Source organism: Crinia signifera, chromosome 3 (assembly GCF_055691185.1).
Source record: "Crinia signifera chromosome 3, ASM5569118v1, whole genome shotgun sequence".
Taxonomy (NCBI): domain Eukaryota; kingdom Metazoa; phylum Chordata; class Amphibia; order Anura; family Myobatrachidae; genus Crinia; species Crinia signifera.
This window is the reverse complement of record NC_139219.1, coordinates 84,940,006-84,967,773: the sequence shown is the minus strand read 5'-3', so window position 1 is coordinate 84,967,773 and position 27,768 is coordinate 84,940,006. Positions and strand designations below refer to the sequence as shown.

The 27,768-nt window shown below is 42.1% G+C and overlaps 1 protein-coding gene across 10 annotated transcripts in view; it reads left to right on the top strand.

The window, feature by feature from the left end:
- Positions 1–27,768, top strand: part of UTRN (utrophin) — a 587,017-nt gene that overhangs the window by 430,029 nt on the left and 129,220 nt on the right. For all 10 annotated transcript variants that reach the window (XM_083176136.1, XM_083176132.1, XM_083176141.1 and 7 more), the window contains 3 exons: positions 9,381–9,649; positions 21,431–21,577; positions 27,115–27,193. In XM_083176136.1, coding sequence (XP_083032262.1) covers positions 9,381–9,649; positions 21,431–21,577; positions 27,115–27,193 — 495 coding nt within the window. The remainder of the gene's footprint in view (positions 1–9,380; positions 9,650–21,430; positions 21,578–27,114; positions 27,194–27,768) is intronic.

Below are 27,768 nucleotides of genomic sequence, written 5' to 3'. Positions count from 1 at the left end.
AGGAATTGGCATTGGATATATTTGAATGTAGCTATAGATTAATAAAGCCCGATAATGAATCAATAGAAAAATCCATAGTGGAAATTCACAACTAAATGTGTATTTGACCATCAAGTCTAGAATTTTAAAATTTTGCTGTGTTTTGTTTCCTTTTAAATACAGATGTGTCCTTCCTCATCATTGCACCAGTCACCTTAAACAGCCACATTTACTTATGCTGAGCATCTTTTTGTGTATTTGTTCCCTCAAAAACACAGTAACATAAAATTTTTGTATGCAGATACAGCTGCAGTCACAAGCAATATATAGTCACACCACATATTTTAATCAGCAAAGTGTGCTTGTTTGTCTTATATACATAGTGATGAAAATAAGATGCATTTTAAAGTGGAAAATAAGCAAAAGCACTGGCCAAGACACACATGACCTAGCATCTCTCATGCGCCCTGTGTACTATGACTTATCATGTATGGATACTAGTTGAGGGTAGGTCTGTATGTACAATAAATGTTTCTAAACTTTCATTTTATTAGTAAACGAATGGGGTCATTTTAGGTCATTTATTTTCGATAATTCAAATATAGAAGTTTAAATCTAAACAAAAGTTGAGCAAAGTTTGTCAAATCTTTTGCTGACTGAGAAGCCGGCATCAGACTGGAAACAACAGAAAAGAATGATTTGTTCATTATATTGATATCAGATGGAATACAGAGACTTGAATGCCAGCTCAGGCAGTAGTAAGTAAATGCAGTACTTTTTTTTTTTTACTTGTTATTGATTTTGCTTGGCATAAGGCAATATAGTTCATTTAAGTACATTTAAGTTCATTTAATCTTCCCAAAAGTGCAATTTCAAATCATTTTCTTTCCCTTTATAAAGACAATAGAGTTCTGCTTGTAAAGCAGGACAAATAAACAGAAGTAATGTTATTGTAAGAATGGGAAAGTGTTTTTTAATACCAGCCTGTCAGCATTGCTGTTCTTTGATTTCCCAAGAGGCAGAGTAACTTAGTATTCATATTACTGGTAGAAGTTATCCCTTGTAAGCTCCCACAAGCAGGGCCCTCTCTCCTCATGTGCTTTGTTTAGAGTGTATGTATATATATATATATATATATTGGAGGAAAGAACAGGCGGCACTCGGAGGTCTTTTCAAATACGTGTATTCAAGCAGAAAGGCTTAACGTTTCGGAGCTATGCAGTATATATCGTTGCTTCCCCTGATGCACCTCTTTAATTACCATGGACAGATGGAGCAGCTCCCGTTGGAGCTGCTCCTGGCAATCGAATCGCCAGCTGCCAGCATCATGCCGCAAGGGGACGCGTGTGTGTGTGAGATGCTTCCGCTTCCCCGTCAGTTGGAGGGCCATCCTCCAGGCGCTTGCCAGCTAAGGGAATCTGGCGTTTTCCAGCGATGGCTGATAGGCGATCAATTGTCTTGTACTGTAATTATTTTTTGCTCATTTATGTATTGTTTGGTGCTCTGAAACCCTTGTGGTGCCATATAAATAAACAATAATAACACCTAAGCACAGGGCTCGACAAACCCTGGGCGCCAGGTTGCCACGGGGACCAGATTCTGCTTTCTGGCGACCAGATTTTTTGGGGGGAGGAAGCAGAATCTGGTCAGAATGGTGGACAACCCAGAGCAGGTCCCCCGCAGCTGGAGCCGGCATCGCTAACCAGCACTTCAGCCGCAGCAGCCCGGCCTCCAGCGCACACAACACCGGCGGCCAGCCCGGCCTCCTGAGCACACAGTCTTAGCAGCCAGCCCAGCCGCCCCCGCAGCAGGCAGCCCAGCCACCCCTGCTCATGGCCGCGTCAGCCAGCCCAGTCCGGCCACCCCCGCTCATGGCCGTGGCAGACAGCGCAGCCACTCACTGCAGTGGCAGACAGCCGAGCTTGGCCACCCCCGCTCACGGCCACAGCAGCCACCCCACTAATGGCCACAGCTGCCCGGCCACCCCCCGCAGCTCCGGCTGGGAGGCCACCATGTACCCGGCAGCTGCTGTTGGAGTAGGGGGACTTCCTTCTCCAATAGATCAGCAGCTGCCAACCAGAGCCCCTGGTCCTGGAGCAAAGGACCCGAGCACGCCGATAGCACACCTCTGATCTTATCAGCTTAACTACAGCCTACTGCAGGCTTGCCCAAGTGACGGCAAAGCCAGGGGCTCCTACAGCGGCAACCCCTGGAAGTGCAGGAACGACAGCAACTAGGTGATTGGGTGAGTGATAGTGCTGCACACACCAGCAGCTGTGACATCTGAACCATGCACATGGTGGTCCTGTTACTCTGCTGCTATAGACAGGTGATCGTGTCAGGTCACCCGAAAGGTTTACAGGTGTACTTTTGCTCACTGACACACTTCCCAGGTCAACTGGCAGACACATAGGTGTACTCATTACTCACTGACACACTTTCCAGGTCATCCGGCAGGTACACAGGTGGACACATTTCCAAGGTACACAAGTGTACTCACTGGCATTTCCCAGGTCACTGGGCAGACACACAGGTGTACTCATTAGTCACTGACACTTCCCAGGTTACCTGGCAGATTCACAGGTGTACTCATTACTCACTAACACTTCCCAGGTCACCCGTATATGGAGCATAACATGTATCTTATAGGGTTTAGCATTTGTGTACCTTTCTAAATCTAGCTACAGAACTGACTGATTTGACAAACCGCACTAGTGGGAACTAAAGGATGATCCAAAATACATTTGATTTTTAATGTACACACTATATTCCCATTATGGGCTGTGGTATAATGTGTAATGGGTGTGTGACAGGTGTAATAGGCATTATGCTGTAAACTTTTGGCGTGCCCTGTCCCTATTTTTAGTTGGTCTGGCTCCGACACTTTCATCCTGGCTCCTAGAATTTAAAGGAATTTGTCAAACCCTGCCTTAGCACCAGCCCTGGATGTTCACGTACTGCATAACAAAGAGTTGAACATACACTTGTTTGTTCATATCAAGCATGCTAACAAACTATGGGAGGTATTCAATCCCGGGTCCCGACTGTTGGTACGTGCCAACAGTCGGGACCTTGGCTCAATTTTGGTCCTCTTGCCAGTTCATCGGCAGGTGGGATTCAATTTCCTATGTACCTGTCTGCGAAAAGGGGTTATGTCTGTGAAAACGGCCGTGGATTGTCAAGATCGGGCCCGTTCTGATGAGCTACCTCTTCATTGCTCTTGGGAAGGAATTGTGTCATAAAGCCATCAGCGCTACATTTCAGGAGACTCCTGCAGGAGTTTGGGAGATTCACCTGAGATTTGACAATCTCCCAAACATTCCTGGAGAGTAGGCAAATATGATCTACATTGATGACAGAAGAGGCATACAACTGTTGCTCTCTCAGAACTGTTGCTCTCTCATATATACAAAGAGAGTTAAATACAAAGTTAAGTGAGAGCAGGCAACATAAATGTGAGCTATTCAGTTGGATGAGTGCTAGTATAATACAGGTGCAAGTGCTCACTCATTCTGCATTTTCATTATTAATAATGTATACAGTACATGCTTTTTTTCAATAAACTTTTTTTTTCTTACTATATGTAGTAGAGCACCTCTCAATGCCCCCACTGAAATCAAGTAGATTATGCGGTATTCTTTGGGGAAACGTAAATATCATGATTACTGTTCTCTGCGTAGTACTTTATATTTAATATTGTACATTGTGGATTGTGTGGGATCAGCTTTATTAAAATAGATTGCACAAAGAACAGAAATGAGAGCTTGTCATTTGTTTAGGTGTAATTGAAGCTCTGAAGCTGGTCATATACTTGTAAGATTTGGCCACTGTTCACCCGATTCACAAGATTCCGCTGCTCAAGAGGATAAATCGGGTGAAAAGTAGCCAAATCGGATGAGTTTGATATCCGTTCTGATGCGTGGTCGCGTACGCATCAGAGCCGTAGATCGGACCTGCCTGCATGTCAGACATACGTCAGATTCCCGTCAGCAGGGAATGAGACATGTGATCCTGCCATATGACAAGGTCCCGGCTGCTCAATGGGGATCAGCTGCGACTTCACCCCTTGGAGAAGTCACAGTAATGTATGGGAACCTGTCACTTAGGAAGGTGGCTGATTAGAATGCTGAGAATACTGTGCTGCCATCCTGCAAGTGAGGACTAGGGATGGCCATTGACTATAGATGATTTAAATTCAATTCATCAAAAGTCTGAGCCCGATTGCAAATAGTTTTACCAGTAACCAGATGATTTCCAGCCATTGATGGTATGAAACTACCTGAAAGTTTTTCTTTTTACAAGGCAGGGGGAAAAGTAGAATGGCTGTGCCCCCAACACGTGATTGCATTATCTTAGCCATGCCTCCACTATATAATGCGGAGATCAATGGCATTCTACAGCAGGAGGTGTGGCTACTATTACGGGATTCAGCAATAATCTTATCATCGGCGGGGTAGGCAGAGCCCGAGCAGGGGGCAGAGCTGAAATTTGGAAGCTTGCCTGTTCTTCCAATGGGCAGGAGTTTTTACCCCATTCAATACTTGCCCTTTCCCAGGCATTGCAAGGGATATGCACCATATGGGGAAGATGTAATCCCTCTCCCCCAGTGACAGCTGTCACAGACTTCTCCACAATTGCAGCGGTCACTGCATGGAGCCATCCAGTCCGCCTGGTGTTCTCTCTGTTAAGGAATGATCATTTTGATACTAAGCAGGTGATGTGATTAGCAGTAATTGCACTAAATACAAGATGACTTCATGTTAAACCCTTGCATAAGAACGCAGTAAGGAAGTAGATTACTAGCATAACATTTCCATAGAGAACACAGGATATATTTTCAATAAACTGGACAAGAAAATAGCTGCTGAGAAATCTTTAATAAAACCACATGTCATAAAATAAAGGGCAGTGCCAGCTCATTGGCTGATATTCCTTGCAGGAATAACTGAAAACTGTCCTTTATAAAGTTCCTGTAAGGTCAACCTGCGAAGCAGTGATCAAGAAATTAAGCTATCTTTAATGGTATCCAGCCTGTGTTTTATGTTCTACAACTGAAGTAATTCCTTGTTTTAGACTTTAAGCTACCTTATCATCTTTTTCTCAACTTAAAACAAATGATCTGTCAGTATGGCCTCAAGGCTGCAAATCTCAATTCATGAGGTAGACACAAGCAACAGTTATCTGTATCACAATATGTGACCCACAGTTAGAATACCTTAAAGCTGTAAAACCACACTGAGTGTATGTTGTTTCTGCACAATATTTACGGTACTTGTAAGTTATCCGGGCTGCCGATTTTTTTCATCGCGCCCGAAAAATCGCAGACATCGCGTCGGTCGCGGCCGTTATAAGGGGCCGCGACGCGACCGAAACGATGCCCGCGATTTCCCATAGACAGTAATGTTAAAAGACGCGATAGAACCGATTTCCCATAGACAGCAATGTTAAAATTATTACAGTAATGTTAAATGATGTGCAAAATAAAATGACACACTTTCTATTCTCCACGCCGTCGTGGATAGTAGGGGTATGAAAAGGTCGGAGGACGCGTACCGCCGCCCCTCGCGGGCACGCTGCGCTCGCCATGCTTCGGGTTGGCGTCAATAGCGGAGTGGCGTTAACGGGGCCATGAAACATTTTTTTTTAAAACATATCCAATGTGAAATGGCCATATTGGCCCATTTCACATTGTCATTTTATTTTGCACATCATTTAACATTACTGTCATACATTTAACATGGGAAATAGGGTCCAGTAATTTTAACATTACTGTCTATGGGAAATCGCGTCGGTCGCGTCGCGGCCCCTTATAACGGCCGCGACCGACGCGATGCCTGCGATTTGGGGGTAAATCGCGGGCATCGCGTCGGTCGGGTGTCCTTAAGTTAACTAAACTTAAGGACAAAATCGGCAGCCCGGATAATTCACATGTACCATATTTACCAAGACAAATGCAATTGATCACTATGATATACATTATGCAACATGCATTAATATTATTAGATATACAATCAATGATATTAACTTGTTATACTTTGCCTGTATCCCTTTTAAAGCCCATTTTTCTGGTTACAATAGTGATATATCTATATCTATCTACATACTGAATCTCTCTCTCTATCTATCTATCTATCTATCTTTCTATCTATCTATCTATATATATATATATATATATATATATATATATATATATAATATTATCGTGAGGGTCCTCCACCCTGCCCCCCATGAGGGTGGTAAAGCCTCCTTCATGCCCCTGGATCCTCCACATCTCCCCCGCATCTTAAGATTGTGAGTGTTAGCTGTGTTTTTTTCCTGTCCTATGGGAATGTTAGGGAGAAGCTTGTTGCTAGGCAGATTTAGCACCTCTCTTATCTGATTCACATCCCTATATCTTTGTTTGTGTGTGTGATTTACTGCATTGGCTCAGCTGTAAAATGGCAGTTCAGAGGTGATTGGCTTGTATTTTATCTCCATCCACTTTATGTATCTCCAATGATTAATACGTAGAACCCATAGTCTACTTGCTTGGGTCAATAATCATGGTGTGGTATGACCTCCCGATAGTCGGGACTCCTAATGGGGGAGGAGCACTATGAAGCCCCTTGTGGGCTCGCCACACGGCAGACTCGGTGTCTCTCTGTGCTCGCCACAGGTTCTATTCTCCCTTTATGGTGGTAGTGGACTCTGTATGTTGGGATCCCAACTGTTGGGATTTTAACAGTAGGGATTTCAACGTCGGTCAACTGACATCGGAATTCTGACTGTTGGGAGGCTATCTGACACCCCAGTAATCATCCTATATGTTTTCATAAACAAATCCTATCCAATAATGGTGAGATGAGCAGTTTTGTGTGACACGGTAATAAACTTCCTACATTGAACTCTCAGGTTTATTAGTTGAATATAGGAAACTCTACTGTGGCTGTATGTGTACATGGGTGTACAAGCTGAAAAAAAATTCTACAGAAAATATATAGCTTATTTAAATGTTCAATAACCAAGGGATGGGGGTACTGTAGCTTATTTTTCTATCAGGGCAGTTTATTCAACTATCAATTCTACTATAAGTAGAAGTACTACTAGGGTGTACCCAGCTTAAGGTATCGCTCATTTCTCAGTTACAAGATTTCAGTCTTTTTTTTTTTTTATTCCTTTTTTTTATATACTATATATACTCTGTTTTAGATGCACAACTTTTTGTCATTTATTTGAAATCTTTCTTTGCCTTTTAATATCAGATTGGGAAAAGGCACATTTGATTATATTTCGTCAACTTCTATTGTTTGCTTCAAATCTTGCATCGTACACGTCTGCTTTAAAGTGAAACAGTTGCTGTTTAGATCGTCCTGGTCCTACCCATCAGTTTCATGATAAAGGATGGCTGATGTTATTCCTTGGCAAGGCAGATGGCTGTTTCAAGCTAGGCTGTCACTATTCTTGTCAGCAACTGTTGAAGAGTTTGCAAAACAATCAGTGTCATAAAGAGAGAGAGATTCATATAAGGATTTTTACTGTTTTCCACCAGGACTCTGCCATTAATATATGTCACCATCTGGTTCACATAATCTGCCACATTTAAACTTGTTTCTTCTATCCATTAAATATGTTGCCTTTTCAATGTTAACTTAATAAGTAGATTTATTTTTTTTGTACCTTCATTGGTTAATGACATATTGCTTTCTGCAATGTTTTCTGAGTAAGTCTGGCAAGGAGTAGAGTACAACGTCTTGTAATTGCCTCTGTAAGGAATATGAAATAATCCATTAGTCACATAGAGAAACTTAGTGAGACCATATTTCTTGTAAGGACGAGCTTGGGTCACTGCTGTTGCATCTAAATCTGTCACTTCTCTCTTCTACTGTTTTTAACAAGGTATATGACCCCTTACATGTCTCCTGATGTTCTGTACTCACTGTTAAAAAATAACACTCTCTCTCTGTCTCTCGCTCTCTCTCTCTCGCTCTCTCTCTCTCTCTCTCTCTCTCTCTCTCTCTCTCTCTCTATATATATATATATATATATATATATATATATATATATATATACTAGGTGATTCATCGCACCCTACGTGCGCTCTTCACACCATCTTAAGGGGATCCTCCCCCTTGACCTGTGAACACCTTAATTGTGTGGATGAGGGTTGGGTGCAAGGGAGCCATGGGAGGGGGAAGGTGCTTGGGGTTGGTGTAAGTAGTGGAGTGGCGGGTTCGGGGATACCGTGGGTGGTGGAGGTGCGGGGGTGGCACGTGTGGGTGGTGTGGGTTGGTTAGGTGCGGGGGTGCACCGTTTGAGTGAAGGGTAGTTGCGGGGGAACTGTGGGTGTGGGAGCGGGATGTTGTGGGTCGGGGAGGATTGGAAGCGAGTGCATTGTGGGTGTGGGGTTCCCGCATGTGGGTGATGTGGATGGGGGAGGGGCAGGTGTGGGGGTGCTGCAGTTGGGAGGAGTGATGTGCCGGGGTTATGGCCTGGTGTTAGAGGGGCGGGCGTGGGATTGGCGGGGGTGAGGGACTGGGTTTGGGTGTGCTGTGGATGGGGGAGAGGCTGGTGTGCCGTGGGTGGGTGAGGGTCAGGTGCGCGGGTGCATTCCACATACCTGTACATACATTAGACATACTGTACTTCAATAAAAAAATGAAGATGGGTGAAAGACTCCCAACAGTTTACGTTTTCCAGGTCTCCACACAGAATTGCAAATGAAGTAATTAGCTCCACCTGTGGATATTTAAAAATGTGTCAGTGAATAATGAATGCACCTGCAGGGTGTCCTGGAAAACATGAACAGTTGGGTGTACTTGAGGACTGAGGTTAAGAACCACTGCTCTACACCCCCTACTCTACAATATACCCCACTACACCCCACTAGACTAGTATCTGGACTTTGGGTTGACAGCAATTAGGTCGACACTTAGGTCGACATGCAGGAAGGTCGATATGGGTTAGGTCAACAGTGTCATTAGGTCGACACAAGCATTAGGTCCACATGGGGTTTTTCACTTTTTTGGGAGCCGACATGTGCCAAGGGTGTGGTTGGAGAATAAAATAGTGTGCCCTAAACATAGCGGTGCTACATTTTAGTGTCCATGTCGATTGTGTCGACATCTGGGAACAAAAATGTGAAAAACCCATGTCGACTTTTTGATTGTCGACCAGGAGCAATATTAAGCAGGGGAGGAGAAGTGCCCGGCGGCAGATGACTCCATTGCCTCTGAGAGTTATGCCTCTGTTAAAGATGTCTTGCCTGTACATACTGTCATTTTAGTGTAGACACATGTACTCATGAGAATTTTTTTTTCCACAGGACTACTGTGAGATGATCATGTGACTTGTATACTACTATATTATAATGTGTATATATATATATATTGTATACTTTAAAATATAACATTTTTTATTGCTAGAATTAACACCTGAAGAGAAAGCCCAGAAGATTGCAAGAACCATGCGCAAGCAGTCTGTAGAAGTGAAGGAGAAGTGGGAAAGCCTGAACTCCCAGGCTGGTGGCTGGCAGAAGCAAGTGGACAAGGCTTTGGAAAAATTGAAGGTTCTGAAAAGTGCAATGGATGACCTGGATGGAGATTTGAAGGAAGCAGAGAAAGTGCGCAGTAGCTGGAAGCCAGTGGGGGACTTAGTAATTGATTCTCTGAAGGAACACATTATTAAGACACGTGTAAGTAATACCCTTTATTAATAGTCACAGTTAACATATCCTGATATTCTAAATGCTGATTATAAATGTGTCCTGATGTAGTCACAGCAGACAGCCCCTATAGTTGTGAAAGGTCCCGGGCATCTCCGCTAGTGCCAAATCGTTTTTGCTTGAAAATGTGTGTTAGTCACAATGAGATAACCAGGAGATTAATTTAATATAGGAGGCTTTTATATCTGTGCATGACTGGGTTTACTGAATCTGTATACGAAGTACTACATTGTACTTTTTCCCTTGCTGAGTTCCGTGTATAGACTCAGTGGCACACAAAGTTTCAAATGTTGCACAGCAAATGAATCAGCACAGTATCCTAGTGCATCCTAGTTGCAGTGTGTTGCAATGAAGATGACATTTTTGGTCAAAAAAGGACATATACGTGGCTACATTTATTAAAGGTCATATTAATGTGTTTACAAGTTATAACATTAGTATATAGTCAGTATTAATGAATAATATCACATTTTTATGATTTTTTACTAGTAAAGTGCCTAACGCCGCCCTCTGCCCGCCCTCTTCCAGAACACAATGTGCCATCTCAAGATGGCATGCGACATTGAGTGCTGCAAAGGGGGCACTTTAGCACCACAAGATGCGATCGGGTTTGATATCGCATCGAATCCGATTGCACAAGTGTATTGGCAGCATTAAGGTGCCCATACACGTTACAATTATTGTATGCGATATTGTATACAACAGTGGTTCCCAACCCTGGTCCTCAAGTACCCCCAACAGTGCACGTTTTTCAGGTCTCCCGGCAGGTGCACTCATTATTCAGACACATTTTAAAAGATCCACAGGTGGAGCTAATTATTTTGTCTGTGATTCTGTGTGGAGACCTGGAAAATGTGCACTGTTGGGGGTACTTGAGGACCAGGGTTGGGAACCACTGGTATACAATATTGCATCTCGGTTTTGTGATGAGATGAGATTAGATCTAGTACAAAAAGTATGTGCTTCACATACTTTTTGTACTAAATCTCCTCTCATCGCAAAACCAAAATGCGATGAGATGCAATATTGTATACAATAATTGTAACGTGTATGGGTACCTTAAAGCCTCATACACACTAGAGCAGTGGTAGCCAACTCCAGTCCTCAAGAGCTACCAACAGTTTTTGTTCTCCAGGTCTCCTCACAGAGGGGGTTATTCTGATTCACTCGGAAAGGCGCAATCACTCTCTAATGGACAAAACCATATGCACTGCAGGTGGGGCTGATGTAACATATGCAGAGAGAGTTACATTGGGGGGTGTACTTCAAACTGATATTTATATTGCAGTGTAAAAATAAAGCAGCCAGTATTTACCCTGCACATAAACAATAAAACACCCAAATCTAACGCTCTCTGCACATGTTACATCAGCCCCACGTGCAGTGCACATGGTTTTGTCCATTAGAGAGTGATTGCGCCTTTCCGAGTGAATTAGAATAACCCCCAGAATCACAAGTGAAGTAATAGCTCCACCTGTGGATCTTTTACTAGTTTTTATTAGTCATAAAAGGAAGAATAAACATACAAAAGACATCTCATAGCTACAGAAATATGTTCAGTACAAAAACATCAGCTCTTCCAATTGGCAAGCGACTGAATATTCAGCTGTTTAGTGGGAGTGCAAAGAAAATACGCAGGCGTTACAGATAATCTCTAGGCGTGCCTGACCATTTTAAAGGAGGATGTGTGACGCCAGCTACAGGCCGGATATGCTCTGGCTCCTCAGGCCATGCGATGAGTTGTGGCCGGTGTAAAAATCATTCGATGTTGAGTGGCTTGCGACACTATTTGGACATATTCACACGGCTTTGAGTCGATTTGCAGCTGTACACATCTATTCGCACAGCGGGTACATTCATTTGCTAGGCGGGATTTCACTCTGGCAGGGCAGCGTCTACACTGACCGCTAGCTGCTGCGATTTTGCAGGTGTGTGATCAGGTCTGAATTCGCCTCATAGTTCTAATGGGAGTAAAATAATGTAATAAATAGTTATTATGTTATATATATATATATATATATATATATATATATATATATATATATTATTCTTACTTCTTGATAGTTGCTTATAGATGTCACATTGAATATATAGCTGTGCTACTGATATGCTGACGCTTTATAATGTTCTGGACAGCTGCACCCCGGCAGCCTACCAGCCACCCCAGTTATACATGTCCACATCTGGTACAGTTTATTTATTTAGTATATCGCTACATAAACCTAACAGTTCTCATTTAGAATTATGAGTCTGGTTGGTCGGAAGGGAGCATGGCATGGCAAGGTCGGATGTTGTCAGTTATGATCTAGTATACATCATTTGATTAATATATGCTTTATTTCCATTGCACAAATGCTATTTCTGTTTAACCAAAAAAACTGTAAGTTTATGCTTTTACAGACTGACAGAGAGATATATCATTGTCATGTTTGTAGCCATTAGATGCATTTCTAAAGTTCTTGCTTTAGTCTGAAAAATACAAACCCTTCTATTAATGATATGACAGAACCGAGAAGATTTACCAACGGTATGATGGCACTCTACTTAAAGCCCTTTATTTTAACAGAACTCATAAGATACATATAGAGGCTCATTTAGAGTTATGGAGCCTACACATCGGACGATTTCAAGGCATTTTTAAGCCAGCTGACGTAATTTGACTAGATTGCTTAGAAAATGCCCCTACAACGCTCAGGAGCGATAGCGATGCGCGGCCCCATTTGTTGCTATCACCCGGCAATTAAGATCCAGCATGCTGGATAAATCTACTTAATCGCTGGTCAGGGAACACTGGTCACCAGAGAACACTGGCCCTGATGGATCGTTCAGCACACAGTGCTCTGCAGCGCTGTGAGCTGAGCGATCTTGCTGAGTGCATTACGTCACTCACATCGTTTAGAAAGATCTCGACATGTGTAGGTCCCATTACATTGACACCATTTCGTTATATGTACAATATGCTTTTCCAATATACGCATGCATGCAAAAAAGGTGTACAGAGGTTCCCCACTTAAAAACCGAGTTCAGGTTCTATGACTAGGTCATTTCAAGAATTGGTTGTTAAGCGAGGAGCTGCACGCTTAATACAGGTAATTGTTTTTATTTATTATGAATAAAGAAAAGGTCTAAATTAAATGCTAACTTGATCACTTTATTGTTGATAGACTAAGAGGGGTATTCATTCCCGTGTCACGACTATCGATCCGGCCCAACAACCGTGACCCTGGCCTGTTTTCTTTTTGTCCGACCGCTGATGGCCAGGCGCAATTCAATGTCCCGCTTTGCAATCGGTGAAAATTGGGAGTGTCTTGCGGAAATTGCCATGGCTTGTCGATATTCGGCAGCAATCGTGACAATTCACGACCGAAATCGTCAAAACGGGCCCGACTGCCAATCTGCCTCTTCAATGCTGTCGGGAAAGATAGCTATTATCTTTCACAAATAGTGGCCGGGATTGAATACCCCCCTTGGCTGTGTCAGGGGTGGGGGAGGAGTCCTGGCGCACAGTATGTTGAAAGAGCTGGTCCAGGGGAGAGGGCTGCTGACTAACAACATTGCAGCACCATCAGTCCATGGCTACCATCGATGGCAAGAAACCCTCTGCTTCTCCACCACTGATTGTTAAACTATTCACCATCAGCCATAGACTATTGATGATTTTGAAATATCTATGGTCGGTGGCAATCCTATGTGTGCACTTCACATCCTGCAATTATTTTAGATACACTTATGCTGTAATAAAAAAAAATGTGTTCTCTCTAGAAGATTGAATTTAAACACAATCAAATCAATTTGAGATATTGGCCTTTATTCAGATCTGATCACAGTACAAATTTGTTTTTAAAATGGGCAAAACCATGTGCACTACAGGTGGGGCAGATGTAGCATATGCATAGAGAGTTAGATTTTTGTGAGTTATTTTGTTTCTGTGCAGGGTAAATACTGGCTGCGTTATTTTTACTGCAATTTAGATTTCAGTTTCAACACACCCCACCAAAATGTAACTTTCTCTGCACATGTTTCATCTGCCCCACCTACAGTGCACGTGGTTTTGCCCATTTTGAGAACAAATTTGTACTGAGATCAGATCTGAATAAGGGCCATAGTTGCAATTGCAATAGTTCCATTTAATCATCCCCATGTAGTAGATCTTTTGCACAAATCAAACTAGGTACCCAGAGTGAAAACTTCTTCATTTTCCTGGTGCACCAAGATGGTCTGTCTTGCCACATCAAGATCAGCCACAAAAATGATGCCTCTGCAAACTAGGAATATATGAAAGTTTTTGCAAAAATGTAAATGTACGCTTCCACGCATCAAGCAATGCTGCTTTCTTGATCCACACTCAATACTCTTTGCGGGGTATGCAATCCCCTGCCGCTATTTCTGATTGGGGAAATAGCGGTGGCCGCCTATTTAATGTTGTCTTTACCGACTGCATTGAACTGTAAAAGCAGTCTCGTTTTGTCGAGAATGGCCGTGGATTGTCAAGCTCATGGCCAGATCTCGATGATCCACGGGCATTTCTCTTGGCCGCGCACCCTTTTCAGCACTCGACAGGCGAGACATTGAATCCCACCTGTCGAGATGCAGTCGAGCGGACCGAGAACGGGACTGGGGCATGACTGTGCATCAGCCAATCTGCTATTTGCAAATGAGGACCGTTTGTATTATAGCCAATGATGGATCAATAGTTATGTTTGCATTGTAAGACTATCTAACACAAGTACATAATCTGATGGTGTGAGCAATCATAGCTGTACCTTCATAGAATGCAATCATTTATTATGCTTTAATCTCCTTGAGTCAATGTTTTTTCATTACTCTGGACCTCCTCGCCTTTGCACACATTAAGTGACATATGACATCTCAACGTTAAGGCCAGTGATGTCAGCTGTACATGCACCATGAACAGATGGTCTCTTGAGCAATTATTAAATCCAATTACAATTTAAAAGAACAATTAATTGCAGTGAAATAACACTGTGATTTTATCACCTTTTTACATTTGAACAAAAATTATATGTTCAATTAAATGAAGGTTTTGCTAGAAAACGATCTATAAACATGAATCACCAACCAGCTGCTGCAATATAATAAAGTCACAAACGATGATATTAATTTCCCTTCATGTCTTGTTTTAGATGCTTTATGCATAGCCTTACGTGGTATTTGAATGACTCATAGTTTTATACAGTAGGTTCTAAAATTAGGTGATGTATTATCATCTCACAGTAATAGGCAAATGGTTGATTTCCATTAGGTGGGGGTGTGTAGGATGGATCTCTGATGGGAGCACTGCGATTCTACAGGTACAGTAGGTTTTAGTTCATGTTTTGCAGTTGCCAAAGCTACAGAATATTTTTTTTCAACATGAAAATGTGTATAATTACTATAACTGGTGCTAATTCACGAGCAAGGTGAGGAGAATGCGCAAATGATGTTTACCATGCTTGCCAATGTAGTTAAAATAATGAACAGTAAATTATTTTGTTTTGCAGTTGTTTTTTTATTATATTATTCCTTTGAAAGGAAAGCAGATTCATTATCTTTTCATTTGAATTTGCATGAACACTGCATGTGCTTTTTGATTGAGCTATTGTAAAAGCGGTCAGCATGCTGTCAACTTTTTTTTTTACAGTATTCTGCGGAATAACCAGATAACATTAGAAAGTTACATTTCATTCTAAGAAATAGGCCACTAATGAGATTTAACATGATTGAACATCTGCTGTCCACACAAGAAATAAATACATTTTTACTAGGCATTTTTTCTTCTCGTCATTTTCATATAGTGGTTTAGTGTTACTCCTTTACAGTTATCAGTGGCAAAATTATTTCGCTGCTGTGGTAAAAATAAATGGCCCACATTAGCATAAATGCATTAGCTCCATCTAGTGGCTATATTTCATAAAGTGTTGTGAAAAAAATTTTTTTGTAAAGAAATGGATTTTTAAGAAATGATCTCAGTTCTTTTATAGTCTGAGTCATACTACATATTTAGTATAATGACAACTCCATGCAAAAATATTAAAAGCAAAAAAAAAATATATAAACTGCAGTTTAAGGGGGTTATTGAATTGGTGCAAACATCTCTCTTCAACATTTTCTAGGTCAAATTTTCATTCTACCTATTCAATGAAAGGCAAATAACCCGGCATGGGTGAAAAACACTTGGATCGTTTTTGCCCATTTTATAGTAATTTTTCACCCATGCTTTTTCAACCCCTCCTAAAAATGAAAAGGCATCTGTGAAAAATGATTACAAAATGTGAAAAACACCCACAATTGAATAGCCACGGGTTCAAATGAATATCCCCCAAAAGGAGTTCTCCATTAAGCCCAATTTTGAGCGATATTTTAAAAATCCATTATCATTGTCAAGCATCATTAACGAAGTGGTAAGTAAGTAATTTGGTTCAGCTCACTCTCCCCCTTTCTGCATACACTTAAGGTTATCACATCCAGCACCTGTTGCATGCTTCCCCCGCCACCCCTCCCCCCCTCCAGTTACAGCTCTGCTTTGGTATGGTTCAACTGTCCAGTGCACTTTCTACTTTTACAATAAAGAGTATACCCATGTCAAAGTGAGGTGTACTGTATTTTTATTAACATAAATCACTGTGGAATCTCACATTTTCCCTGTTGATTTATTTCTTTAGTTTGAAAATATTTTTTTCACACTGTTATTTAACTACCATGGTAACCACAGTCACACAACACATGATGCAGTGTGTATAAAAGATACAGGACAATGGTCTGAACTATGTTCTCACCCTTGAAATCATCTCTGTCTTACTCTCTTTTATGTAATCTAATGACATGGTAAGAGCTGTGACCCCATGGCAGCCACTCACTTTAGAGTTATTGAAGATGGCATAATGAAATGTAGCATAGCAGCTAAGATGCATGATTTAAAGGTATTTTAAAGAAAAAAAAAAGCTTTGTGGAATTGCTATTTAGAACTTTAAAAAAACAACTGATAATGATATTGCCTATGTGAATGTCCGCCCATGTGAAATTCCTACTCATCTGAATGAATGTAAATGGCGGTGGAGACTTTTGGTACCATTTTGTGTTTTGACATGGGGAAGATCAACATTGTCGGAAGATCGAAACAAGCATTAGTTCGACAATGGGAAGGTCAAACGTCAAAAAGTCTAAATGAGCTTTTCACAGTTTGTGTTCCGTAGTGGATGGTAGGGTATAAAATACCACCTGTCGGCACATGTTGGCTCAAAAAAGAAATGTGAAAAACGCATGTCAACCTTTTGACTGTCGACCTTCCCATGTTGACCTAATGTTTGTATCGACCTTCCAACCCTGTCGACCTTAGCCACGTCTATCTATTTTAGGTGTTGACCTAAGCCCTGTCGACCTTCAGTGGTAGATCCAATGTATGTCAACCTAATGGCCATGTCCTGTTTAAAAATGGGGACTTTAGAAACTCCAATCTAACATTACAGTAAAGCTTATTCTAAAAATGTATTGTGGTCTTAGCATATAATAATTAGAGATGTGTAGGCTCTGATTTACTCTGATTTACTCTGATTTCAAAGCAGGATCTTATTGGCTATCAACTGTCAACAACTGTCACAGGATTTGGGATAGCCAATAAGATCCTGCTTTGAAATCAGAGTAAATCAGAGCCTGCGCATCTCTAATAATAATGTGTGTTTAATATGTATAAGGCAAAGTTAAAAAAAAAACCTGACAAGAGTAAAGTTGAATGCATGTTATAGACATATGGCAGCTCAGTGATGCTGTCTACTCAATTCAGATTCAGCTAGGAACAAACTGTGCTCTTAACATTATAAGAGAGAGAGAGACAATATGTATCAAATAGTGGGAATTGATCATACTTTATTCCAGGGCTGTGGAGTCGGTAGATAAATGGTCCGACTCCGACCCCGACTCCTCATACGGCTGACTCCGACTCCTCTGTATTAATATGCGAATGTATTTTATACATTCCTTGAAGGAAAGAAAGGCAACATACATATTATTACTACAGAAACTAGAGGCTGGGAAGCCAACAGTCTACTGTATTGAACAGTTTAAGCAAAGAGCTTGGTTGAATGAATTTTTCGAGGTATTGAAAACCTTATTGAACGTTTGAAATAAGTTGTAAACTACAAGGGAGAATACATTTATAAGTATTGGTGCTCCGAATTGTGCGTTGCGTGCCATACAGTGAAGCACATGAAAAGCATGCTTTTTCATGGTCACTTAACATGTTCGTTTTGCGGTTACGTGAGGCACTGCATGCATTGGTCTTTATTCTTACAGTAGAGAAGTCCTTAATTATAATTTTCGGAGTCGGAGTTGGAGTCGGTGCATTGTTTGCCGACTCCGACCCCAGTTACTCGAAATTTGCTCCGACTCCTCGACTCCGACTCCAACTCCGATTCCACAGCCCTGCTTTATTCTATAAAATAACCTTAAAAGAAGAAACACATATATCCCAACTCCCAATTTTTTGGGGCTCCACGATTTTTTGTGACTTTCCTGCCACCTATCTGTGGGCAGCAGTGTTCCTCTGTGGCAGTGGAGGAGGAGGGGGGGGGGGGGCTGGACATAGTTGGGAGTCCTGTCACTCATTGCTCTGTTTATTGGTGCAGCGGTGAATAGATGATGTGCCCATGCATACAGTCTCTTTTCACTAAGAGAGAGGGTCAGGGGGCATGCCGACAGCTCATAGAGCGCTGGCCTTGCAAACACAGCGGCAAAAATGGGAGCATGGCTATACGGGAATTGACACAGTCGTAAGTCATGTCCTTATTTCTGGCATTTGTCCCTCTTCAGGATTATAGAAAGCTGGAAGAAACTCAGACACAGTAGTGATGTCATAAAATAAATGACATGCATGAACAGTGCTTTAATAACCCTTCTATGCTTCCCAAAATATGTGTAGAAGATTGGTGTTTTTTATTTAATACTATAAATATTTAAACAGGTGCTTAAAAGACTTAACTGGGATACAATGAAACTGTTTTCTGAAATAACAATACTATTAGTATTATAATTATTAGCATGCACATTTTTAGATATGAAACTTTGAAAATAAGCCTAATGAGTAGCAGGGAATAACAGTTGTTTCTCAGTTCATGATGTGTGAATAGATGTAGGGGCATATCCAACTGCTAGCGAGATTGTTCTTTCTAAAGTCAGAGCACGCAACATTGAACACTGATTAACACGCCAATGCACACGCCAGATACACGTGCCATCCAATTGAAAAAAAATAACTTTAAGTTGTCATTTGGGCTTTTAACATAGGCATGCGCACATTGACCCTTATTCTGGTTCACTCGCAAAGGCTAATTCCTTCTCAAATGGACAAAACCATGTGCACTGCAGGTGGGGCAGATGCAATTTGTGCGAGAGAATTAGATTTGGGTGAGTTATTTTGTATCTGTGCAGGGAAAATACTGACTGCTTTATTTTTACACTGCAATATAGATCTCACTTTGAAGCAAAACCTCACCAAATCTAATTCTCTGTGCACCTGTGTGCATCTGTTACATCTGCCCCACCTGCAGTGCACATGGTTTTGTCCATTTGAGAAGGAATTTGCCTTTGTGAGTGAACCAGAATAAAAGCCATTGGGGGAAATTTACTAAGATGTGTATTCTACTTCACATGAGATGTTGCTATGGGCAACCAATCAGATCCTGTCTACTGTCTTCTAGAGGGTGCTTAATAAATAATAAATATATTCTGATTGGTTGCCCTAGCAACATCACATGTGAAGTAGAATACACATCTTAGTAAATTTCCCCCATTGTGTGTTAGGGGTGCACAGGTACACCCTAATGCTGTGCACACCTTTATGAACACCTCCCTGTCACTATCCATACCAGCAAAAATAAACTTCTGCTTTTTAGAACTGTATTCCATTGAAAGAGGCGCCCATCAATCAATTATGTGTGTTTTGCATTATTAATTGTACTAGACCACTGTCATGCCCGAGAGACGTTTTATATTGTAGTGAGTGCCGAAAGATGATGGTAGACATGTCTGATTGGTGGTGTCAAGGCCCCCACACACAAGAACGATTTTTTGGCCGATTGTCCGATTTCCGATCGATCGGCCGGTTTTTACTGATAATAAGACAATCGGTCGGAAATCGGACAATCGGCCAAAAAATCGTTCTAGTGTGTGGGGGCCTTTAGACACACCCAATTAGTGGTGTTGGACATGCCCAATAAGTAGTGCTAGACGCACCCTTTCCACGGTGCACCTCCTAATAAAATGTGCTGCAAACGCCTAAGGCTGTTAAATAACAATGAAAATGTGTAAAACTGAAAAACTACAAACAAATATTGTATAACATTAAAAATGTGTATTACTGGGCAAAGGATATATACAGGGTTAGAATAAAATAAATAGACACTTTCAATGTTTTATATAAACCAAAGAATTATTGATATAGTCAAAGTACATTTATATGTTGTATACAGTATGCATTTCTAGGACTACTGTAAGTTACAAATGTTCTACTGTATGTTGAGATTTTTGTCACACAACCAATATCAATATGTCTATCTAGTTTGTTCCAATAACGCATGTCCTCGTCAATGTTCACAGCTGCTGTGATGCATTGCTTCAGATCATTTATAATCAGTGGCGGTTTTTACCTATGGGCTGCAGGGCTGCAGCCCCCCCAGGTAAAATCTGCCACTGCCAGATGCAGTTTGTGAGACTACTGGAAGTCCTACCTGCCAGTCACCAAGGCAGTCCCATTGGGAGGTGTTCCCTCCCTCCAGGATGCCTCTCTACGGGCAGCCCCTATATCCTGGGGATTGCGCAAGCAGTACCTATGTCGTCCCGTCATCTGTATTATACAGGCGCTGGGACCGTGATTCCCCTTCTAAGAGCTGTTGCCGAAGCAGCCCATAGAAGCTGGCCGCATGCACAGTAAAGAGGTTTGTACTGCTATTGCGCCAGTCCCAGCACCAATAATCATAGTGCAGCCAACTCGAACGCAGCGCCTGAGGCGGGGACCGGGAGGAGCGGCGGCGGCTGCGGCAGGGGGAGGTGCCTGCATCGCAGCCAGCGACCGCCCCCCTCCTGCCAAAAGGTACGAGCCACCACTGTTTATAATTACAGGAAATGAAGGAACAAGCTGTGAATTTCTTGTTCCTCCACTACCTGTAGGTGTACAGACTATGCAAAGTCATTTGTAGGTTTAATCTGTCTACTTTCGGACATATCTTTTGTACCCGAATACAGTATTACTAATACATGTGCACACTGCTAATGGCAATGGATATGACAGAAACCTTTTAGATATGGACTGTCCATTTGCAGATATAAATACAAATCATATGCAGCAATATTTTGTACAATTATGGTTCTGGTATTGAATCCAGTACAAACTCCCTGCAATATAGAACGCCCAGTATGCGTATAGCTGTATTATCATCAAATTTTAGACTGCGCACTTTCCAAGCCAGCTTCATCCATTCATCACACAACCCCCAGAATATTCAATATCATCAATAAATAAATTGCTGAATAAGTGGATCAAACAGTGACCCTAATTTCCAGTCCGCAAATAAGGGTCCATATTTAGATTTATGTATTAAATAGAAGTTATTTTGTAGCCTAGTAAATATTATTTCTTACAATATTACAAAATGTCAGTACTGTTTACAGCCACCATCCAATGTTCTCTGCTCACTTCAAAGTTTTGGGATGCTGACTATGGTTTTAAATATTCTACTTTTCTGTTCTGTTCTATGACAGGCATTGGGAGAGGAAATGACACCCATTAGCGTGAAAGTGAAGACAGTGAATGACGAGGCGAGTCAGCTCTCAGCTGTAGATATTCAGCCATCTGCTAAAACAGCTCGCCAGTTGGATGACCTGAACATCAGATGGAAACTCCTACAGGTATATCTGTCTTATCTTGTGATGTTCGGAGAATGTGACATGCTTTATAGATCCAACTCAGCAAAGGTGCTGGTGTGATTTATGATATTATATTGCTAAATACATGTTCTTACTTCCATTTGAATAAAGTTTTTTTCAAAAGGTTTTCACACTTTTAACATTTCAAAGCTGTATAATACATGTGGTATGATCGACTGCGGTAGGTCGTCATACTTTCCTGTAATCCTTTTGTTCATTACCAGGTTTCATACCGGGTTCTCATGAATTTATTGTGTGATTTATAATGTAACTCTATAACACAGCATCCATTCCCTGCGAATCATGTGATGGAGATCATAAATACCCACAGGTGTATGAGTAGGTCTGGGGATATCTGCTGCATTGTTTCTGAGCAAAACAACACTAAAATATATTATAAAAGGTGAAATTATGAATAGGGGCATGAGCTAGCCAGGGTAGGAACACTTATTGCAGTCATTCATCATCTCCTGCATGAATGTGTAGAATCAGACTGTACACAAATGGGGGTCAGTTCAATTATATACGATGATCTCACGGGTCATGCTAAATAGACAAAGCAGGTAATGACAAATAACGATACTCAAGCTGGGTACACATTTAGGGATTCCTGCGGCCGCTGATATGGTTAACTATGCTGAGGGAGAAAGCTATTAAACATATACACTGGTCGATATCTGTCCGTGACATATGGAGTATACAGGCAGCCGCTGACGATATTGTCAGATTGAGCTGGGAGGGATGACGGAGGATCGATAATGACCTGGGGCTGCGGGCATAGTTAGCAATATTGACTGTACACGCTGGACGATATACACACATATCATCAATGATATCGATAACGTTGACCATATATCAGTGTGTTCCTAGCTTTAAGAACGTGATCATAAAACTACCCATAAATATACCCATCCCATCTCAGCAGCATCAGCCCTATTGTGAAACAATGCGATGCGGTCAAAATACAGAGAACCATTGGAAGACAGTCAAAAAACCGACATGGTCACAATGCCGACGTTCATTATGCAGACACAGTCAAAATGTCTATATTTAAAATGTCGTCCTGTCAAAAAAAAAGTTTTTTTAAGATTTTTTTCTGTGAAACCGACTTCTTCTTACTTCGTAATCCAAGTGGACATAGAATCATATTATAATAGTGTTCCTGAAGCATAACAAGCAGACTTTCTAAACTCACGCGGTGTCCATGTCGATATAGACCCCCCCCCCCAAAAAAAAATATATCATGTGAACATGTTGACCATGTCGGCATAATGGGTGTTGCATTTTTAACATGTCAGTATTTTGACTGTCTACCAATGCATGTCGGTAGTCCGTATTTTGAATATCGGGAATTCATAATGAATCTGAAGCAATATTATTATTTTTCTGATGTTATGGGAAAATCTGCACAGGGGGAAGTAACGTAAAAATAATATGGCAGCGGTTAAGACATTCTTATATTGCTCTGGTTAATGGCGGTGATTTGTGTCACAGCCAGCTAGAAGATTCCAATATACTTCTCTGTTATGTGTAAACTGTTTATACCCAATACACATTACAACAGTGGTTTCTATTAGGGAAGATTATACATTAAAATTATATTAGGGGACATATATTAAAAAGTCTTAAATGCTGTTAACCTTTAATGCTTTATTCTTGCTGGAGAGTCTCCTTAATGATTGTTTTTGCATTATGTTGTTTGAATTCTGATATTGCCGCACATTTCCTGTAATGCAGAACCTGACCCCGCGTGTGCTAAATTGTTTCTGTCAGCATTCTTCCATAGCAAGAAGCGAATGATTCTTCTGGGGCCTGGTTTTATTTTCCTTTGATACCCTCCATTTGTAATTCTTATGTATTTATCTGTTGCTCCCTGGCACCTCTGTGATACATATATTGGATACAATTTGTAAGCAGAGTTGTAACTCCATAAATCATGTTGCTGTTATTGAGAGCTGCAAAAGTTGGCAGAAGAAAAATCGCTTTATTGCCACCCATGCAAAATGTTGATTAAAACAAATCCAGTTTTCACAGGACGGACAGTGTGTCCCCAAGGAGATGCTGACTGTGCACAGGACAAGGGGTTTAGTTTTAAAAGTACATCGATTACAGAATAGAGAAAGAAATTGGAGCAACCCACTAAAAGTCCACTCAGAATTCCTCTGCAAAACAATGACTAAAAAATCCCTCAATTGACACGGGTTATATACTTCTAAATCAAGGTTTTGGATTTCATATACATCTATTAGGTTTTTTTAATGGAGTAATATGCATTTAAATTAAAATACATCACATGACCGGATACAGAGTATACGACGTGGGATATAACTATACTTAGGTGCCAAGTTATGCAGCTGTTGTTGCGGTCCAGTAATAAAAATGTATCTTCCTACAAAACTATAAATAAGTGTATAATTTTAGTAGATCTAATAAATAGCATTTGTGATTTACATTGTTTATGTTCTGTTCAAACAATACTTTAATTCTGAAGTGGGGCATTGAGCATGCCTACAGAGAAATTCCTTCTCAGATGGACAAAACCATGTGCACTGCAGGGGGGGGGGGGGGGGTGGCAGATGTAACAGGTGCAGATAGAATTAGATTTGGGTGAGTTATTTTGTTTCTGTGCAAAGAAAATACTGACTGCTTTATTTTTACACTGCAATATAGATCTCACTTTGAAGAAAAGCCCCACCCAAATGTAACTCTCTCTGCACATGTTATATCTGCCCCACCTGCAGTGCACATGGTTTTGTCCACTTGAGAAGGAATTTGCCTCTTAGGGCCTTATTCTGATCGGTGCGGCCCGATCAGAATATGCGGCCGCAACCGTGCAGGCGAATGCCTGCCTTCCATACGGATCGCCACCTGCCGTCCGTACGCGGATATGTGGCGATCCGCATGAAATTGGACGGGGATACGCCTCCTCCGTCTTGGGAGCAGCCCCTGCATTCGATGGTCGCCGAACATCGAATGCAGGGCCGCACGCTCCACCAGGTCCCGCAACACAAGACCACACGGACACTTGTCCGTGTGAAATCATGTATGGGGGCGGGCAGCTGACATCCGGCGATGTCAGATGCCCGCCCCGTACCCACGCGTCACGGCCTCATTACCATGCATACGCCCCGCGTTTGCATGGGAACGCCCATGAAACGCGGGGCGTATGCATAGGGTAATGAGGTTAAGTAGCCCCTTACGCCCCTCTACGCCCCCTGTGCGGCGTATAAAGAATCCGTGCGGCGAAATCGCCTGCACATGCGCAGAGTGACCTCTGCACATGCGCAGACGATCAACATCGGCGGTCCGTCCGCATGCGGGAATATCCGCACCGATCAGAATAAGGCCCTTAGAGTGAACTAGAATAAGGCCCTATGGCCATTATTCAGATCTGATCACAGTACAAATTTGTTCTCAAATTGAGCAAAACCACACACACAGCAGCAGATGTAACATGTGCAGAGAGAGTTGGATTTGGGTGGAGTGTGTTGAAACTGAAATCTAAACTGCAGTGAAAAAATAATGCAGCCAGTATTTACTCTGCACGGAAACAAAATAACTCACACAAATCTAACTCTCTCTATACATGTTACATCTGCCCCACCTGCAGTGCACATGGTTTTGCCCATTTTGAGAACAAATTTGTACTGCGATCAGATCTGAATAAGGGCCTATGCTGGCATGACAATGCTGGCAATGGTATATCAACACTGGTATGATGCTACTTAGAGCGTTTTACCTGTGTGGGTGTTATTATCACAGAGCGCCCTGGACTGCGTACCTTATCCTTGTGATTGTGCTCTGGTTGGGAGGTGTTAGTCCCACTACCATTGCCAATGTTCATACTGTTCTCAGGATGATTCTCTGAGCACATGTTGTGTCGACAAGAAAAGACCTTCCCTTCCTGTTCGGCCATTTAGCCCACTACCAGATGATTTGGAATCATCCACTTACAGCCAGACCTCTAGTCAGCTTACAACACCAATCCTGATGTGGTTGGGAGCATAAAAAGGACTCAGCCCTAAACCTGATTGCCAGTTCTTCAAGTCACTGCTCTGTGTGTGAGCTTTGATCCAGTGCACCCAGATAATTTTCCTCAATGGTGCCCTGCAATCCAGCAAATTCTGTGCATCTTGTACTGCTGGTGCTGCTCTGCAATCAAGCTAATCCTGTGCTACCTGTATTGCTGGTGCTGCTCCACAATCCAGCGAATCCTGTGTAAACTATAATTCTGTTGCTGCTCCGCAGTCCAACTGATCTTGTGCTACCTGAACTGCTGGTGCTGCTCCACAATCCAGTTAATCCTTTGCTGCTGGTGCTGCTCCGCAATCCAGCTAACCCTGAGATACAGTACCTGTACTGCTGGTGCTGCTTCCCAATCTAGATAATACTGTGCTGGCTGTGCTGCTGGTGTTGCTCTGCAATCCAGCTTATCATGTGCTACTAATGCTGCTCTGCAAGCCAGCTATTCTGTGCTACCTGTACTGCTAATCATACTCTGCATTCCAGCAACTCCTGCTTCCTGTACTCCTGCTCCGGCTTTGCATACCAACAAAAACTAAATATTTGGCAATATGCTGCATCCAGATTTAGCCACATACATAAGAGCTGGTACTGCTCCTCTTCTCACCTTAAATTACCATACCTAGCAAGTTGAAGATGCTTTCCCTTTACTGTACAGTAGCTCAATCATGTACACGTTACACCACATGTAGTGCCCTTGATTCATATAACAGTAAGTCACAGTATTGCCCCTTATACAAATTATGTGCACAGCTGTGCTGCTTATACACATCTGTCTCTGTCAATCCAGCAGCTCTCTGTCCATGTCCCTCAGAAGCTCCATTCCCTGTGTCCCTCCAGCAGCTTCCCCACCTCTGAGTCCCTCCATCCTCCTCTCACCTGTCTGCAGCATGCACAGAGCCTGTTCCACTTAGTGGCCCTTCTTCACTTCAATGGCGATGATGGTATTGTATGACATCAACTATGCCATGCCAGAAGAAGAAGCTGCTGGGACCGGCTTTTCTGTTGGAATTACTGTTCAGGACTGTGGTAGAGGTGGAACTCAGTTCCCCCTACCATTAGAGGTTGTGGAACTCAGTTCCACCCCGTTCCCCCTCACTTTAACCCCTAGTCTTCAGTGTCTTGCCAAAGTGCTCAGTAACTCAGGAGACCTGCTAAAGGTGGAACAGTATCTATGGGCAGATGCAAAGTTTTTCCTACTCAGTAGCTGCAAAAGTGCATAAGGTACAGGCTGATCTCCCCATTTTGTTTTTCATTTACTTTGGGTTTTTCCAGAAAAAAATATTGTACACAATTTTTTAAAGATGGATAGCGCGACAATGGGAAGGAGCATGCAAAGCCACGCTTATCTGAAATCCGTCACGATAGCCGCATTCATTTTTACCACAAATATCTTGCGACCAATTGAGTGTACCCTAAATAATAATTCCTGTTTTATTTAGGCAAGGTGTGGGGTTTAGATCTTGTTATGTCATTAAATAACTTCTGTTTTGTAGGCTGCAGTTGAAGAACGTCTCAAACAGCTTCAAGAGGCGCATCAAGATTTCGGCCCTTCCTCCCAACACTTTCTGTCTAGTAAGTAATCATTTCCAATGTTTATTTGTGACTGCAGATGCTCAGAATATTCTTAAAACCCAGATGGCGCATGCGTTACCCTGAGTGTATGCACAAATGCACTCCTGAAGTCAGAAATTAAAGCTATTATATAGTTATTAATAGGCAGTAATGGAGTTTGCCTGAAGTGAACGCAAAAAGATCTGTCTCATGCGTGTGTCCCCTGCAAGTGGGCTACCTTCACAGGCAAATAGCTGTTTCGATACTTGTGTACAATCTCGGCTCCCACGATGTCCATCGCATAGTAAAAAATCGCATGCGATTTTTAACAGAAATGCATTGAAATTAATATCAAACATGTTCAATGGCCCCCAAATGTCATTTTTGAGGCTGTACCACCCCCACTATCAATGCAAACCCGAAGCGTGGCGAGCGCCGCGAGCCCGCGAGGGGCGGCGGTACGCGTCCTATGACCTTTTCATACCCCCACTATCCACGTCGGCGTGGAGTTGAGAATAGAAAGTGCCCGAAGCGTGGCGAGTGCAGCGAGCCCCGCGAGGGGACACGGATACCTTCACATACGTGTCCCCTCACGG